An 18,314-nucleotide genomic window follows, 5' to 3' on the forward strand; every position below is an offset into this window, starting at 1 on the left:
GATATCTAATAAGAATTTTCTAATCTAAAACTGGATTGAATTTTTATTATCTAACCAACTAACTAACCAACTAATTAACCTTCTAGATTGGGGTGTTTTTTAAACAATAAATTCTTGTACTCGTAATTCTTGAGACTCAAACTTAAATGGATCTACTCCCTCTACTATTCTGGCTTTAAATCAATGTATATAGAGATTGGGGGTAATTCTGGATAGGCATGTAGGCCAACTGTGCGTGTCGCTCCAATCTGGGGTTAACCCCCATGCTTGGGTGTAGTGCAGGGGGAATGACGGGAGCCATAGCAACGGCAGGCGAAACTGTACGCGGGTGAGGTGCCTGGGAGCAGGACTGATGTTCTAGGGACAACAGAATGAACCCATATATTGTGATAAGACAGCCCCTGAATCCCCGTTCCTTTCAACTAGCATTAACAGTCAAATTGCGAGATCGGTGAGCGCTTCACACAAGCTTGAATACAGTCCAGTGTTTTCTTCAGTGATAGCAAGGTCACTAGCGTCTGTCGCATCACTGCCTTGGCTAGTACGGATGTATCATGGAAATCCATAGCATCTGTTGAGGCATTATTACACCAACCAAGGCAATATTGCGCGGGGAGACCGATAAGCTTCTCCAGGGTATGTAGCTGATGCTCAACAACACGGATCGTCATCAATATGTCCTGGCTGTGTGGCCGGGTGACCCCCTGAGCTGATCTTTGGGCTCTGGGGTCCATTGGGTTTAGTTCATCATGTGGCCGCTGAGGGTCCAATGCCGTTGATGACATTAGAGGGCAGCCAGTCTTCCCCGTGGGGTTGCCCGGCTCCGGGCTTGCATTCGCTAGGTCGTTTAAGAATTGAACAGTGGGTGAGAGGATAATGTCAAATAGCTCTCCAAGTTGCAGGTAGGTCGACAGGAGTATGAGTGTGACCTGGGGCGGAGCATTGGCTGAGAATACCGACGTAGGCAATGTGCGATTCGACATGGGGCGAGAGGCAGCGTCCTCTGCCGCGCTGTCTTCACCAACCATGCCTGTCCAATCTACCGGCGATGGTGGCATTATCTGTAATACCAGAATGAATCTCATCGTAGCTATTACTGCCTTTCCCAGCAGCTTTGCCCGGGAGGAGCCGTCCGAGGCGCCGTCGCAAACGGGGGTGTCCAGGAAGTTCAGGTCCGGCGAGATGCCCTCGAATGTGCAGGCCCCGACGGGCTGAGTGGATAGATTGCAGGCCTGCGCCCTCAGCTCGTCCAGCTGGCGCGATACACTCCCTAGCGCATTCATAAGGGACGTCGTCCAGTCGCTGTTGGGCCTCCCGGTCTTCGACTTCGTATTGGTGTCATTCCTGTAGTGGGTGCTGCTATCGGGGGTATACGGTCGCTTGCAATTGCTTCGGTGTAGGTTGGCATACGGGCTGGGCTGCATGTCAGGGATCCCGATATCAGAGCCGCAGAGCTCGTCCGGATCTTGAAATTCCTGTGCGTGAGAGTCATTGCCGTTGTTGGTATGGGTGCCATCTAGGGAATTGTGGCATGTGGTTCGCATGGTCGCTTCTAGAAGGCCATATGGCTCATAGATATCTTCCAGTTGCATGCATAACATACCGTCAGACTCAGATAGGCCAGGATCTGTGCAAACACCAGGGCGCTGGTTGTGCGACTCGTGCGTCAATTTGCACTGGCTGTGAATTGGCATTCCAGCAGCACCAGAAGCTCCCATTGACCTACAAGACATGGAAGTGTTGGGGAAGTCCCCGGTAACCATTTGTTGGTTGGATTGGGCGTGATGCATATCTTGACAGATGGCGGTGTTGACGTGCGATTTATGCTGGGTTGGCGGCCTCCCCAAGAGTCGACCACTGCTTGTGACGCAGCGAGCATCTACACGTAGGCAGCGATCACAAGGGGCTTCTTCAGTGTTGCGTGTGCACCGAAGTTTCAGGTCCCTGCAGCGATCGCAAGCATATCTTTTGGCATTGCTGGTCATAGGAATAACGCCAGTGGCCTGTGCAGGATGAATTCTTATGTATGTAAAAGAGAGCAGGTTTGGGGAGAGAGACAGACAAAATTGGCAAAATCTATCCCTTCTGTTCAACCTCTAAGGAGAATTCCTTGGGGCCCTTTAAACATTCCCAATAGTGTGCCTGGCTCTGTCGGGAATATGGAGAAAGTCCATCGATTATCAGTACGCACATGCTCTGGGATTATCCGTTAGGGTGAGGCTGATAAGATCCTGGACTACTCCGTCCCTATAGTGGTCCTTATCCCACTATGTGCTCGAGGAAAAGTTAACACTCAGTTCTTCTCCTGCGGCTCACTGCACCTTCTCCACTGACACTCAGAATAACCAATAGCAAGGGTGATATTGATTGAATATTATTTAGCGCAACTAAAATTTTCGCGTGGTGGAATTGTTACCAGGGGCAGTGATATTGATAGGTAGTATGGACACTTTGCCCCTCCTTCGGTAGTATCCAGTCCTCTTTGGCTGTTTTGAATCTATTTTCGTGCTTTGTCCACGGTTCTCAACAATACCGTTTCGCCGAAGAGCATATGAGCTATGACGTTCGCTAATACATAATAATTCCAATAATAAACGTAGCTAGGATTCCGGTATCCCCTACTGCTTATCGATTGAGTAAACTATGAATGTTTTATTAAGGATACATATCTTTCCGACGAAAATCCAGTGCCATGCATGCTGGTTCGCTGCATCTTTCCAATAATCAGTGAGGGCGCCCAATTCCCCGAAGGTTACGGAGTTGACCCCCTCTATTACCTGGGCAATCAGATACCCATCGCGAGGCCTCCCCTGCCCTACGTCACCGGTTGAGGTTGTTAGGGGAGGTGGCGCGATAAGTACCATACTGAAACTCCCCGCCTAAAATTTCGTCGGTCATACAGCTGTCAAGCGGTACTAATGGGACAATGGTGCTTTCACAGAAGAAATTCATGTTGAACCAGGAATTCTCCGTCCGTAAAGCATTATAGCAGTGGGTAGAATGTTTTGCATTATTAAGATTGTTGACTCATGAGGGTACTCTTAGGGCAGCGAATTCAAGTGACTTGGGTCGCTATTGACTACCTACTCCGTAGGCACAAAAGTTAAACGATCATTGCTCCCACAGTTAGTTTGCGCGGGATCCACTGAGGCTTACGCCGGAAGGAACCATTATCTGCTTCAACTACTATAGAGTTCTGTTGGGATGAGACATAGCCCCAACATAAAAGGCCTTCTGGGTTCATACCTATGCTCTATTAAAACAGAATGATATATATATCTTCTCCATTCTTTAGAAAAATATCGATCTGGATTGATCAAGTCCCTTAGATAAGTGAACATGTAGTATAGCTAAGGAGAGAGATTAATAAGGGATAACACCTTAGTGCTGCACAAAGCATATGATCTAGGAGGGGCTTAATCGCGATCAAAAAAGTGGAATGAGGAGGGGCAATATTCCGCTACAGCCGGAGCGCTCACCAAACCAAAATAAGTATATGTAGTTATATTCTGTACGGAGTACATGACATCTAAGATGGGACTGTGATCTACCAGTACTCCGTAGGAGATAATAATATATTACGGCCCCACCTTCCGGCTGACCGCCCGCGCGCCCCCACCGGTCCTCGAACGTCGACTCCCAAGTAATCTGGATGAACTCCTACCGTCAGGGCCGAGCTGGATCGGAGAGTTCCCGACATGGATGACAAAAAGTAATTAACTAGGAGCTAACTATCCACAATACTTTACCTCGAAGTTCGTCGGCAAAACCCCATTCGAATTTTGTTGACCATTCTAAGCCCCTTTAGGTGGACATCGGGTATTTGGAGGCCTTGCCCACCTACTCCGCACATAAAAAAACGATGATTTGAAGCATAATCCACAACAATATTTACCTAAGTAAAGACACACAATAGGAACTCACCAAGGCAACGGCTTCTGGACCAAGATCAATCACTTCTCAGCAACCTCGGAAAGCTCAAGGTGTCCTCCTTTCCAAGCCCCAGGAATACAGCGGACATCGCACTCGACAGTCCCATTTCCCCGGCTTTCCTAACCCAGTCTTCCAAATCCACTCGCTGGATAGGCTTTCCCAATTCTGTAGACAGATAGTCCGAGATATGAGCCAGATCCAGCTCAATATCGCCTGACTCATGGATGTAAACGACGTTCTCGCCATGAGATGGAGCCATGACGGCTCGTAAGAGTCTGTCAGTCACGGTCTTGGGGTGTACAAGATCCACATATCCTGTGAGTGATACCGCCACTGGCACGGCACAAATCCGCCGCGAGAAGGTTAGCATGTTCTGCAGAACATCTGCAACGGGTGTTTGTTCCCCCCGGTCAGGACGGAGCACACTCGAGGGTCGATGAATGTAGACCGGGAGCTTGCACATGGAGTTTACTTTCTCGAGGTACACTTCGCTGGCCCACTTAGAAGAGATATATCCGTATTCCCCGTTGCACGGTGGCGGTGAGTTCCGAACCGATATTTCTGGGAACGTACTTGACGCCGTGTACATGGAGACTCCCGCCGTGGAGACGTAGTGAAGGGGTACCCGTCTTTTCAGGCATAACCGCGCTAGGTCTTTTGTCGAGTTCACGTTGGAGCCTCTCATGGAAGCGTATGTCTTGAGATGAGATACATCGGCCCCGTTGTGGATAACCGCATCGGCTTCAATACCAAAGATGCGATCGATGTCAACCTGGGCTAAACCAAGATTCGAAGCACGGAGGTCGCCTTCCAAGCACTCAACTCGCGGAGACAGGAGAAGCTCTCTCCTTCCTTCGTCGGTCATATTTCTGTTGGCGATGCATATAATCTTCTCAACGCTACCCTGCTCAAGAAGTCCACGAAGCAGATGCTGTCCCAGGAATCCAGTTGCACCAGTCAAAACAACTATCCGAGGAGGACACCTGGGAGATGGCAGTTTTACGTCTTCCACTGGTGCTTCCAGCTCGAACGCGGTCTCGCTCGCCCAATCAATACACCTAGGATGATCTAGATACGTCTCATCCAGCGCATCGCTCTCCGGTTCCATCGCACGCTGGAGGACATTGGCCATGCCACCTAGCGTGCTCATTTTGAACAGATCCAGCAGGGTAAGAGAAACATGAAATGTGTCGATAATCTTTTGCTGCAGCTGTACCAACAGCATGGAGGTGCCACCGACGCTGAAGAAGTCAGACGAGGGGTTTATATCAACAATCCGAACCACTTCATCGGGGAGAACGCATTGCCAGAGGCTGAGAAGTCTGGCCTCTGCTTTTGAGAGCGTAGGAGTCAAAGTGGTCGTATCCGCACTGATAATGCTACTTAGTGGTCCTCCAGCGATGTCCAAATCCTCAAGAGCGCGCCTATCCAGCTTTCCCGCTGTTGTTCTCGGTAGATCATGAACCGGAACGAGAAGGGATGGTCGCATGGCACGCGAAAGAGGTAGTTTGCCCAGAATCGTTTGAAGGATCGATCGTGAGTTCAAGTTTTTGTCTTGCCTTTGTTCGATTGAGAAGACACAGAAAGCGACCATGTACTTGGATTCTGCCTGTTCTTCGTCCTTTGATGCCGACCAGTCGGTGCGCACGCACGCCGCCACATCGACAAGCTGGCCTTGAGAGGCTTTCAGTACGGTCTGCTCTACGTCTCTAAGGTCAATTCGGATCCCGTTCAGCTTGACCTCAGTGACATTGCTAAGACGGCCCTTAAGGATGAGGGTCCCGTCATCTTTCAAGTAGCCAGCATCACCTGTGCGATACATAGTAGTCCAACCGTGCCGGATATACTCAGTGGTTGCAAACGGGTCCGGAAGAAAGGATGTTTTCGTCTCTTCTGCATTGTTCAGATAGCCTTTCGCGACCCCAACGCCGCCAATGGCAACTTCACCGGCTAGGCCCAAAGGTAGTAAACTCTGCATGCTATCGAGAATATAGAAGGACTCATTCGCAGATGCCCGACCTACGGGCACAGCATCAGCGTATTTGTCGGGATTGGCATAATCAAGCTGGATCTTGGACGACCCGCAGGTCGTCTCTGTCGGGCCATACACATTGAAGAGACGAAGTTTGTCTGCCCTATTGAGACTCCTGAATCGTTTAAGCAACGGCACTGTGACGGGCTCTCCTGCCACTAAGGCTAGTCTCCAAGGCGATTGTTGAATGATGCCCACATGCGCATCACGAAGCCAGCCCCTGTACTCCGTCGGAGTGGCATAAGTGGTAGTCACTCTTTCGTCACAGAGTAGCTTGGCCATGGCTCGCCCATCGGCCCTCAGAACATGGGAAGCGATGTGTAACCGCGCACCAACTGTGAGTGCCAGGAACAATTGCGTGACGGAGAGGTCGAAGCTCCAGGAGCTCTGCTGCAGCACAACATCCTCCCTGTTGAGCCCATAAACGACTTCGCAGTGCGCAGATTCGTGTCGCAAGCTTTCATGAGAAAGAACTACCCCCTTGGGTGTCCCCGTGGTGCCACTAGTGTAGAGAACCATGGCCGGTGAATTGGGGAGTGCAGTAGTAGGAAGAGATTGAGTGTGTGTGTCAATAGCGTTAGATACGTTGATTACGGCACCGCGAGGTGGCAGCTCTCTCACCATATCCAGCGTAGACTCATTAATCAAGATGGCCGCAGGCTTACAGTCGTGAACCATGAGAGCCAAGCGGGAGGGCGGAGTCGCGACATCAAGGGGAACATAGACTGCACCGACCTTCAGAATCGCCACAACAGAGGCAACCCAGAGAATTGTTGGATTCTGGTATACGGCGACTCTAGAGCCGGGTGCGACACCCTCCTTCAGCAGTGACGATGAAATGCTGTTAATCTGCCTGGAGAGTTCCTGGTAAGTCACGGGGTTATTGACGCCGTCGGTTACCGCGACCCGGCCACCGATGGATGGGAACAACGCATCCAGTTTGTGTACGATTGTGTTCGTCGAAGTACTTTCAAAGCCAGGGCCTTTTATCCGCTCAGTATCTTCAACACAAAGAGGTATCTCGTCTCTTTTTACTTACCATGACCAACTGTAAGGGCCTTCGTCAAATCGGACTGCCTAAACTTCCAGTCGCCATTCGCTTGATTGTCTGGCCGATCAGCAAACTCCCGCAAGATGTCTTCATAGCCATGCGCGAGGGCCCTGGCCGCGTCAGCATTATAAAGGGAATCTTGAACATTGAGGACAATCTTTGTGTCCTCGTCACCATGTGTGGTCGTGTTCGTAATGATCGTTAAGGCAATGTCGTACGGCAGCTCAGCCTGGTCCTCAGCCATCATCTCGCAGTCACAGTCTAGAAACTCTCGTCCGCTCTCAACGCTCGTCTCAGCGTAGTTGATAAATGCCTGCGCCAGTGGTGAGTGGGTGGCTTGCCTGGAGACCTTGAGCTCGTTCAGAAGAATCTCGAGAGGGACCGCGTTGGAGAGAGCCGTGTGGCTCTTCTCGCGTGACTCGATTATGGCATCTGCAAAGGACTCCGACGCCCGCGCCTTCATTCGAAGGGGGAGCATGTTTAAGAATGGACCAATTCCCGTCCACATGTGTTCGTCTCGACGACAGCCGTCGGCAAAACCGATGCACACGTCTTCCGTAGCCAGCCAACGTAAGAGCAAAACCTTGAAGGCTGCCAGGTGAAAGTGAAACGGCGTGGACCTGTACTTGCGCGCGACGCGACGGATCTTGGCTGTAAGCTCGCTGCCAATACGGAACTCGCATTCTGGAAGTCCGGTGCGAGAGCTGTATTTCTCAAGAGGGCGGCGCATCGAGATGGTGCTTCGATGCAGGGAAAGGGGCTCGGGAATAGTGGCAAATTCGTGGCGCCAGAATCTCAGTGCATCGGCCCACTTGCCTGAGGCGTGCGCTTCATACAACGAATTGGAGTAGTCGAGGTATTGAAGGGGAGGCAAGAGATTCCCGATTTGGCTTTTGTAAATGCGAGCCAGGTCAGACATGAAGATTTCGGTGCTCGCTCGATCGAAGATGATATGATGCGTGCCCAAGGCAAAATAGTGATCAGTTGGAGAGTACGATAAAAGCAATACTCTCACTGTGTGGCCTCTACTTAGATCGAATACCGTTTTCTTCAGATCATTGTACGCGTTCGAAAGGTCGGTTTTAGTAAAGACGCGGCGATGCTCCAGCTCCAAAGTCGGTTCGGCAAGCACACCTTGCGTATGGACCCCATCCTCTGTGAAGAAACGAGTCCTCAAACCCTCGTGACGCTCTCCCAAAAGGCGCACAGCCCTGTGGAGGTCGGGTACTCTTATCTCACCGCTAAGATGAACCATGCCTGTGTTGTTTAGAGTTGTCTTGTCATCCAAAAGCTCGTGCACAAACATAAACACGGACTGTGTATAGGAGAGGGGGCCGGACCTCGCTATCGAAACCTCTTTCTCCGGAGGCGGAGTTATAATCTGTGTCTCGTTAGTGTCGGATGTGGTAGCGCTATGGCTATCGGGGGTGTTTCTGGACGACGGTGTCGTGGAAGTATTTTTCATGTCTTCGGGTGGTGGCTGCACCTCAGGGACGCCGGCTGACGGACTTGCATCGGACAAACCCGGCGTCAGGTTAGCGGGAATTTCATTGAGCGCCTGATCGATAAGCTGCTGGAGCGAAACTCCCTTGATAATCTTCAATGCCGGAATATTAACCTGGAAATGGGTTAAAAACCACGAGCGTATGCGGACCGCAACGAGGGAGTCTAAGCCGAGCTCGTCTGTGCGAACAGCTGGTGTCATGACATAGTCGTCTCCCATGTGGAGCATGGAGCACATTTCCTTAAGAAAATTGTCTATTAAAGATAGTGGTTAGGGCAGGAAACCATGGCTTGAATCGCTGAGCACTTACCAGTGATAACTTTGTGCACATCTGCAGTCGTCTTAGCATCGGCCAGTTGATCGATGATCGGACCAACAGCCCCGGCAGTATCTGATGCTTTCTTTGAATGGGTCGCATTCGAGTCTCTGATAGTGAGACAGGCGAACTGTGGGAAATTGTACCAGAGAGGTCGGTCGGGCGCGTCGGCCGGAAGTGGTATCAACCCAGTGGTGATGTGCCATTCCATCTCGGAGCCTGGAACCACAGGGCTGGCGTTGATTGCCTCGGCGAACAAACAGTGAACATCAGATTCAGACATCCCTAGCAAACCCCTCTCTGCCAACGGGCGGGTCAAGGCATCGCCGATTTCTCGGGTGATGTATCCCGTCCCGAGGACGGGGCCCAGGTCAATAACGGACGCAGCCAGACCACGACGCCGCCGCTTTTGCGCCAGGCCGGCCATGAAAAAGTTAGCTGCAGAGTAGTTTGCCTGTCCGGCGTTCCCGGTGATACTGGCTGCAGAGGAGAAAAAGATAAAGAAGTCCAACGGCGAGTCATGGAAGAGGCGATCGAGATTGATGCTGCCGTCAACCTTGGGGCGCAGAACCTTGACGAGGTCTTCCAAGGACATATCCCGAGTCAGAACATCGTTGAGTACCATGGCGCCTTGGGCAACACCAGCAATGGGAGGCAGGTTACTGGTGATGTTGGCATGGGTCTTTACGAGGGAGTCAAAATCCGTAATGTCACTGCCGCCGTTAGGTCCGCTGCCGTTAAATTTAAGAACAGAAGATGACAACTTACCAACTAGTGACAAAAGTGGTAGCCCCTTTGCGAGCCGCTTTTTGAAGCCACGCTTCACTGACCTTGGGGTTACGACTAGATATGACAATATATCTGGCGCCATTGCGTATCATCCAGTCTGCAAGTGAGAGCCCCATGTCTCTAGAAAGTCCCGCAAGCCAATAAGTCCGGTCATCCCTGAGAGAGACATTGACTGGCTGCACGGTTATGGGAAGCGCCTCGAAATCGGTCCAGCTCACAATTGTCACGGGTGAATGAGCACAGGGACTTGTATCCCCGTCCCTAGTTAATGCGCTGATATTGACTTCTTGAAGAGTCACACGGTCTGCCGCATCATTCTTGGCTTCATTGAACGTCAGGTCCATGGCCGTATGAAGCAAATCTTTCAGCGCCATAGAAGAGACAAGGTCTTTTCGTGATTCGGTAGCGAAGATGGTGGACTTGCTGAGAATTTTAATATGGCTGGGGAAGCAGTTTATGAACACGGACGACTCGCGGTTTTCAGCCGCGAAATCGATCAGCAGGGAAACGTTCAGAGGGAACAATGACTCGAGTTCCGACTGTCTTGTGTACTCTTCAATATGAGTCCAATTGTTCTTGGCTGCCTCATCTCGCGATGAAGTTGTGAACGTGATGTCCTTTGCCCTTGACGAGCGAGCCAATAATGCACCCACAATGGGGGGAGGGTCGTGAACCACCACAGCCCGATGTGTGGCAAGTTTCGCTTCAATTGTCAAGAAAGCTAAGCTAGAGACAGCCAAAGTTAGGATCAAAGACTCTGAGCACATTCGAAGGACCGCGGAGGGTATCTCTATCAGATTTGACGTCGCCACGTTGGCCAGTGATGTTACGGACGACGTCAGGCCTAAGTACTTGAGGCCTGTCGCTGCGCAATACCCTGACACAGCGAAAGCGCTCCCCCATTCCGTTCGGACCGCAAAGAGGCTGGAGTAGTTAATCTTCACCGATGCGGTTGATCCCAACTCATCGAGTCTATTGGACTGCTGTTGGTAGAGGGTATAGGTCGCTGGATAGCCGCTTGGTTTATGTAGTAAGACTGGACTCAGCTGAGGTCTGACGGCACACTCAACCCGCCGCAGTGAGGAATTATACCTAGCGTTTGCATCTACTAGAGGCTCCAAACGTGGGATCCGCTGGCGCCCGTCTGCATCGATGACAATCTCCGACTCCACTGAGTACAACGTATTGTTGGTCTTGTTTTTGGGGTCTCGGTAATGCACCGATCCGGCGACCTGGAAGCGCAGAACCGCCTCAGCGAGCGCGCGAGGATCAATCTTGGAAGGAGGGATGCCTTCAAAGTCGACAAACTGGTAGCGAAGCTCAGGGGCCTCCCAGATGGACGGTCGCACGAACCCCGGAGCCATGTTGCAGTAAGGATTATCAAGGAGACGATTATGCGTGACCCAAACAATCGTCTTTTCGGATCCAAACACCGTCTTGAGGCTCTCTAGTCTCGGGGCTGTCATGTCCTTAAATACGGGCTGATCAAGGTCTTGCAGAACTAAAACAGTTGACGACTTGTCAACCTGGTCGTGGTCAAGGTCTTCAAGGAGTCCAACTCGGATGATGGCCTGGTGGCAGAAGGGTCTTAGAAGCTTCTGCACTCCATCAATGAGTCGCGATACGTGAAGGCTTTGACCCCCGACAATGAATAACTTCTCCAACGTGCCGACAGATGACTTCTTTGAAAAGAGTGGCACACCAGCCGCCGCCTGTGACATGAGCGGCTGCCGGACAAAGTCAACCCAGTCATCTACGGCCTGGGACACCAGAACTGAGTTACAGAAAGGCATAGAATCATTGTTGGGCGTCATCGTGTCAACCCCAGAGAAGCCAGTCCTCCGAAGAATAGCATCCCACTTGGACTCGCTCACAGCAGGGCACCATTTTCGTCCCTCGTCGACACCTTGCCACCATCCTGGGAGACAGCCGAACAGGGCTGTGTGACGGATCAAGTCAACGTTCGTTATCTCATAGAAAATGAGGTATCCGCCCGGCCGAAGCAGCGATCGCACTCTCTTCAATGTCTGTTCTAGACTCTTGGTGGCGTGCAGAACGAGGGATCCGATCACAATGTCGTACGAGTGCTGATCAAAACCCTGTGCCGCTGTGTCCTGCTCCAGGTCCAACACGCGGAAGGACATTTGGTCTCGGTAAGCGGCGAACTCTGCCTGGGCATCATCGAAGAATCCCGCTGATACGTCGGTGAATGTGAATGAACAAAAGTTATTCCCAATGAGCTTAAACACCTCGCGGGTCGCTCCACCCGTGCCAGCGCCAACCTCGAGAATATTGGCTCGGGGGTATCGGCGGGTGACCTGCAGAACGGTATCAGCGAGGACAGTCACTTGCCCCATCCCCAGGGCCTTGGCATAGTACTCGTTGAGCAGGCCATCCACCATGAGATGCTGAAGCATTGGAGTCTCCCCGCGAATAGCCCTTGGCATTTGTTCGCCCACGATGTGCATCGCCTTGACCTCGGGCAATTCATTATACGGCTGTGTCAGGGTCTTGATATCATCCAAGGTGTCGTTGGCCCAAGCCGGTTTGCCATACCGATGCTTACCTTTCATAACTAGATCGTGGGTGTACGCAGCCCAGCGGAGATATGCCGCGTAGGACGGATCCAACCGCCCTGGGTGGTCGGCAGGGACTTGGTCATCCAGCTGGCGCAGGTAGAAGTAGTGGCCTCGCTCGAGAATCTCTGCCAGCTTTCGTTGCTCTGGGGTCGCAATGAATGGATCTGGGATATCTGCGTCAGGTCCTGCATTCACCCAGCGCGTTTGATAAAACATAGTCCGATCGTCGTCTGGGGTCGCAGGAGAGAAGGGCACGACATGGAGCCCCTCCACCTGGACTGCTGAATAGGCCCCGTCCCCGCCATGGATCTCAGCATCACCATGGAACCCAGATGACCTGTCCGCCATTTTTACTTGGTCATCGCTGATCACCGAGACGAAAGGAACGGGCTTTGTTGTCCAATGGCGCGCGCAAAGGGCCGGGTTGAGTCGGATCCTTTTGATATACGTGGGCAGGTGCAATGACCAGAGCGTTCCATCTCTCGGGTAGCTGTAAGCCAGGATAACTGAGTGAATAGCGGCATCCAGCATGCCAGGGTGGACCGTCATGCAATTCTCGCCATCGTTGTATTCGGCCAATGTGGTGCTGAGAACTCCCACGGCCTTTCCAAGCCTTCTGCTTAACCCCGACAACGCTCTGAAAGGACCCGTATATCCGTAGCCCATTTCCTGCAGCGAGGAATAGAAGATGTCGGTCGGGACATCGGCCATGGCATTGTCCTGTTTTCCATCACTGGCAGGTAAGGTTCGCTCGCTAGGGTCGCCCGGAATGACACGAATCATGCCACTTGCTGCTAGTTCCAGAGAGCCGCTTGAGGAGTAGAACTCGTAAGTAAAACTGCCTGTGGCCGTCGAATCATGATGCGACCGGTTGATACCACCAATGGAGAATCGTACTTCAATACTGGAACTGGAAGAATCATCGAATACCATGGCCTGATGAATCACGAGATTCTCAACCTCAATAAGACGAATAGCCTGGGCATCTGTCAGGAAAGGGGCTGCCTCCAGCGCCGTCACAGCGTATCCTGCCGCAGGAAAGACGCTCTGGCCCTGGATCTTGTGGTCTTGGACCCAGGGTATATCCTGGGGGCGCAAAACAGCTTTCCATGAAAGGTTTTGCGGGGAGCTGGAGCTACAAATATTGCCAAGAAGAGGATGGACGGGAGAGCTCCTGAAACGAAGATTGCGAGATGTGTTGGACTCATGCCAGTGGCCCCCATTGTGGTTATGGTTCCATTGGTACCGAGGAAGGTCCGCCAGGAACCGACCCTTTGATGATCCTAAGCCACTCAATGCGTTCTCGTATCTGTCAAAGTTGACGAAATCACTTTCTACATGAGTCCAAAGGTATCCAAGTGCGGATGAGAAACTCCAGGCTGCCTCAGTTCCTCGCTCCAGGAGCCCGGTATAGGGCAGCTGGCCAATGTTCAACTGCTCAAGGATTTGCCGCACAGGTCCCTTCAAAGCCGGGTGTGGTCCCACTTCGACAATTGCATCGAAAGGTCCTAGCTCGGTCAGGGCTCGCTCGACAGCCTGTTTGAATAAAACTGGCGACAGGAGGTTATCGACCCAATATGAGGCACCCAACTCCGTCTCCGCCATGTCTAACTCAACCACTACACTCGATACCCACAGGCAATCGGGTTGGGGCGAGGACTGAGGTGATGCTGTCTGAAAGCTCCGCACAGAACTCAAGTATGGCTGTGAGCATGGTATCATGTGGTGCGAATGGTAAGCCTTGTCGACTCTTAGCAGACGGGCCGTTTTCCCTTCGTCCTCAAACAGCGCAGCAATTTCCTCCACCGCGTCCCTATCGCCAGATAACGTAATGCTGTTAGGAGAATTGCAGGCCCCGACATTGACTCGTCCTCGAAAGAACTCGTCGTGGCAGACTTCGCTTGCATCTTCCATGCTGGTGCTAACGGCCAGCATGGCACCCGGTGCACCGTTAGCTGCTCCGCCCAGGCGAGTGCAGTGAAAGCCACGGTAATACGCAATTCGTATCGCATCAGCCGCAGATAGGCGGCCTGCAGCGTACGCCGCGCCAATTTCACCGGAAGAATGACCGACGACGGCGGCGAATTCCACCCCGGCTTCATGAAGAAGATCCACGAGAATCAGCTGAATGGCTGTGCATAAAGGCTGCGATATCTCAGCATCACCGACCTTAGTCTCGGATACATCCGCCAGGAGCTCTTTCCGAAGCGTCCAATGAGGGCGGTCTTGTTCGTTGGGGAGATTCGCAAGCTCAGCATCCAGCTTGCTCAGTATATCGGACGCAAATTTGGAGGTTTCTATCAGCTGAGCGCCCATTCGCGCCCACTGAGCACCCTGCCCCGTAAAAATACCCAAGATTTTTACCTTATGTCCTCTTGCACTAGCGGAAGACCCCACGGTTGTCAACTTCAGCCTCTGGTCAAGCTGTAACATCTTTGAGTCACTGCTGGCGATGTTCTCTAGACTGGTGTGCAACATCTCGGCAGAGGCGGCCGATAGTGCGACTCGAAGCGGAAGACGGGACCGTCGTGAACGCAATGACCAAGCAAGGTCTGCGAGACGAATATCGGGATGTTCCGATAGATAGGTAGCATGAGCAGCCAGACTGGAGACCAGAGACTCCTTCGACTGTGCGGAAAAGACAAATGACCTAACCATATCACTTGCGCCGTCTTTGTCCACATCCTCATGCATCCCGTCCTCCAGGCTTTCCAGGATAACGTGGGCATTTGTACCGCCAAATCCAAAGCTATTGATGCTAGCACGTCTGGGTTGTCCTGGGGCTACCATTGGCCACGGTATGAGCTCACTGGCAATGCGAAGGTTTCTGCACCAAGGTTCAACGCGCGGGTTAATTGTGAAATCCAAGACCTGGCCATCAAGTATCCGGTTGCCGTTGGGTGGGATCTCGCCGTGACTCAAGGCCTGCGCAACCTTTACGATGGCCGCAATTCCGGCAGTGCTCTCTGTATGTCCGATAACTGTTTTGATGGAGCCCACCACGATCTTCTCGGCACCATTCATCTCCATGGGCTGATCGTTGCTGTTTTCGAAGAAGGCTTTATGGATAGCCTCTGCCTCGATGGGCTATGTACATGGTCAGCTTGCAAGTAGCACTCTCGCTGTATAGGCAAGAAAGGGGCTGGAGGGGCACTTACGTCTCCTGCCGGTGTTCCAGTTCCATGAGCTTCGACGTATTGGCATCGATCTGCCGATAAAGCCAAGTCCAGCCCAGCACGGGCATATACGTCGCGGATTAATTGGACCTGAGCCTTGGCTGTAGGCATTGTGATACCGGGGCTTCGCCCATCTTGGTTAACACCGGACTCTCGAATAAGACACTCGACATGGTCGCCATCTGCTAACGCCTGTTCGAGGGTTTTGAGCACCACGGCTGCGACCCCGTCTCCGCGGGCGTATCCATTCGCATCATTGCCCCACATCCGGGAGCGTCCATCGGGCGACAGCATCTTCAAGTTGCTCTCGTAGATGTAAGGCTCAGGCCCCAGTAGAAGGTTGGTCCCCGCTGCCACTGCGACAGTGACCTCGCCGGAGCGGAGGGACTGCACTGCTTGATGCAGCGCCACGAGTGACGAAGAACACGCCGTGTCGACTGTGAGCGACGGGCCGTGCCAGTCGAAGAAGTAAGAGATTCGGTTGGATACCATGCTGCGAGCAACACCTGGATCCAATGAAATTAGTACGCGGCATTCAGTAGACATTGGACCATCTTACCCGTGCCGTGATACAACGGGACGCTTTGCAGGTCCCGATACTGCTGGTACTCATAATCACCGTACATCATACCGACGAATACGCCAGTATCGGAACCCCTGAGCCCATCAAGTGTCTGTCCAGCAGCTTCCAGGCTCTCGTAGACCGTCTCCAGGAGTATGCGCTGTTGGGGGTCCATGGCAGCCGCTTCGGCGACCTGGAGATTGAAAAAGCGAGCGTCAAAGCTAGCGACGTTCTCCTCGAGCAGGTACGAGCGGCGAACATTACTATGGCCCGGAAACTGGTGGTCTGAGTGGTAAAACCCTCGCGGGTCAAATCGGCCTGCGCTCAGGAGGTCTCGTGAAACATCTCGGGGATTGCAGAGGAGGTCCCATAACTTGGAAGGGGTGCTCGCACCACCCGGAAATCGACAGCCAGTGCCAACAATGGCGATGGGCTCGCTCTGTGGCATGTCGGACTGATCGTGGATTGTAGGTTAGATGTTGGAAGTGTAGATAATTCGATAATATTGGGTTGGAACAACGATTTCCCCGGAGGACGGTTCACTATAGTGTCTATAGCTACTGACATGTCCCTTTCATATCATTACAGAAATCAAAAAGGCCATAGATATGGCTGGGCCCCTCTAAGTGCCCGGAAGGAAGGTGATCTCCCGGAGAGTGAAGTTATCGGGACCCATCGCTACAATCCCGGCGTGGGCCTTCCGATCAGTTCGGAGGGTTCGAGCCAAGACAAGAATGCCCCGAGCCAGTTTCCGTGAACCCATATTCGGACGCCAGCTGCTATGTTGGTCAGAGGGCTTGAAGCGGCACAATGACGAAGACAAAGTAGATAGATACAAATGTGGGCGACGGCGCTGCTCCATAACATTGACGCGCAACGCAGTCAGCGGCATAGCACGCAAATACAACTTCAACAATGGGCTCTCTTGCGCGGGATTCCATGGACTGCCTTATCCAGGGCCCCTCGGGCCAAGGACAGAGGGCCGTTCGTTCACGCCCTGAAGTAAAGGCGCCCCATGATGTTTTGGTCTGCGTCTCTGCCGTGGCCCTGAACCCAACGGACTTCAAGTCGCCGGCGTCCAACCCTAGTCCAGGGGCCATCATGGGTTGCGACTTCATGGGATACGTCGTCTCAGCCGGCGAGGACGCGGACAAACTTTTTCCCTCCTCCACGCGAGTTTGCGGCTTCGTTCACGGCTCCAACCCTGGCAATCCCGACAAGGGATCGTTTGCGCAGTACCTTGTGACCGACTCCCGCCTGTTGGTCCGAGTTCCCGATAGCTGGACCGATTTGGACGGCGCAGCTCTCGGCGGGGTTGGATGGGGTACCATTGCTCTGGCCATGGAGGTATCGCTACGGCTCTCTGGGCGTCCGTCCAAACCAGCTGCTCCTCAAGAGGATGGCTCCAGGGTTCCCGTGCTGGTTTATGGTGGTGCCACGGCCACCGGCACCATGGCATGCCAGATACTGTCAATGTATGTATATCGTTGCGTTTTCCCTTCCAGCCGCAGGGGCCCATCCTAACTCGCCTGTAGGTCCGGTTACAAGCCCATTGCCACAGCGTCCAGCATCAGCTCGTCCCTGGTGCAAGATTACGGTGCCGCTGCAGTTGTACCGTACTCATCTGCCAGCTGTGGGGAGACCATTCGTGACCACCACACCGGCGGGAATTTGCGAAGCGCTCTGGACTGCATCAGCTCGCCAGAGTCCGTGGAATGCTGTTTCACGGCCCTGGGTCGCATCGGGGCACACTACGCCAGCCTTGACTTCATCCCGGACGATTGGAAGACGCGCAAGGCCATCAAGGTCTACATGCCCCTGACTTATGCTCTCCACGGCCACGAGATTCTGTTCAAGGGGCCGTATCATCGGGATGCAGACCCTGCCATGTTGGAGCTGGGCAGGCGGTGGCGAGACGAAGTGCAGGGCCTAGTAGATGCTGGACGCCTTCGACCGCACCCCGTTCGAGAGGTCCAAGGGAAGTGGCAGGGGATTATTGATGGACTGGAGATGATGAAGGCTGGAGAGATTCGAGGCCAGAAGCTTGTGGTAGCCTTGTGAGCTGGATGACGCTTTTTAGATGAGATATTATATATTAGGTATATATATACTCGGCGCCGTGCTAAGTGGTAGCTCCCTTAGCCAGCTAGTAAATTAGTCAGCAGGTCCGGGGGTTAACTAACTAGTTAGTTAACTAGCGTAACTCCCGCCGACCTATCTAGTATTTAGTTTCAATATAACTATCTAACAATAACTATCTAAATCCTAAATTAGTTGCTTACCGAGGTCGGGAGCCCCATGGCCCGTGCTCGGAACCAATCCCGCTCACGGACGACATGATTTCGATGGCCGATGCGCACCGTCTAGCGTCC

The 18,314-nt window shown here is 52.7% G+C and overlaps 3 protein-coding genes across 3 annotated transcripts; 1 reads left to right on the forward strand and 2 right to left on the reverse strand.

Annotated features, from left to right (window-relative positions):
- Positions 1-30: 30 nt before the first annotated feature.
- C8Q69DRAFT_495851 (hypothetical protein) lies at positions 31-1,985 on the reverse strand (the record flags this gene model as incomplete). The annotated part of the gene is made up of 2 exons (XM_028632243.1): positions 31-1,516; positions 1,604-1,985. The coding sequence occupies 2 exons, from the start codon at positions 1,983-1,985 to the stop codon at positions 429-431; spliced, it is 1,470 nt and encodes a 489-aa protein (XP_028487139.1). The 3' UTR covers positions 31-428.
- Positions 1,986-3,949: 1,964 nt separating this feature from the next.
- C8Q69DRAFT_516351 (beta-ketoacyl synthase domain-containing protein) lies at positions 3,950-16,390 on the reverse strand (the record flags this gene model as incomplete). The annotated part of the gene is made up of 6 exons (XM_028633384.1): positions 3,950-6,948; positions 7,005-8,774; positions 8,831-9,549; positions 9,605-15,291; positions 15,363-15,886; positions 15,940-16,390. The coding sequence occupies 6 exons, from the start codon at positions 16,388-16,390 to the stop codon at positions 3,950-3,952; spliced, it is 12,150 nt and encodes a 4,049-aa protein (XP_028487140.1).
- A 467-nt stretch (positions 16,391-16,857) lies between these two features.
- Positions 16,858-18,003, forward strand: C8Q69DRAFT_485025 (alcohol dehydrogenase GroES-like domain-containing protein; the record flags this gene model as incomplete). Its single annotated transcript, XM_028631803.1, has 2 exons — positions 16,858-17,417; positions 17,478-18,003. The coding sequence occupies 2 exons, from the start codon at positions 16,858-16,860 to the stop codon at positions 18,001-18,003; spliced, it is 1,086 nt and encodes a 361-aa protein (XP_028487141.1).
- Between the last annotated feature and the right edge of the window lie 311 nt (positions 18,004-18,314).

Source organism: Paecilomyces variotii (assembly GCF_004022145.1).
Source record: "Paecilomyces variotii strain CBS 101075 chromosome Unknown C8Q69scaffold_2, whole genome shotgun sequence".
NCBI lineage: Eukaryota > Fungi > Ascomycota > Eurotiomycetes > Eurotiales > Thermoascaceae > Paecilomyces > Paecilomyces variotii.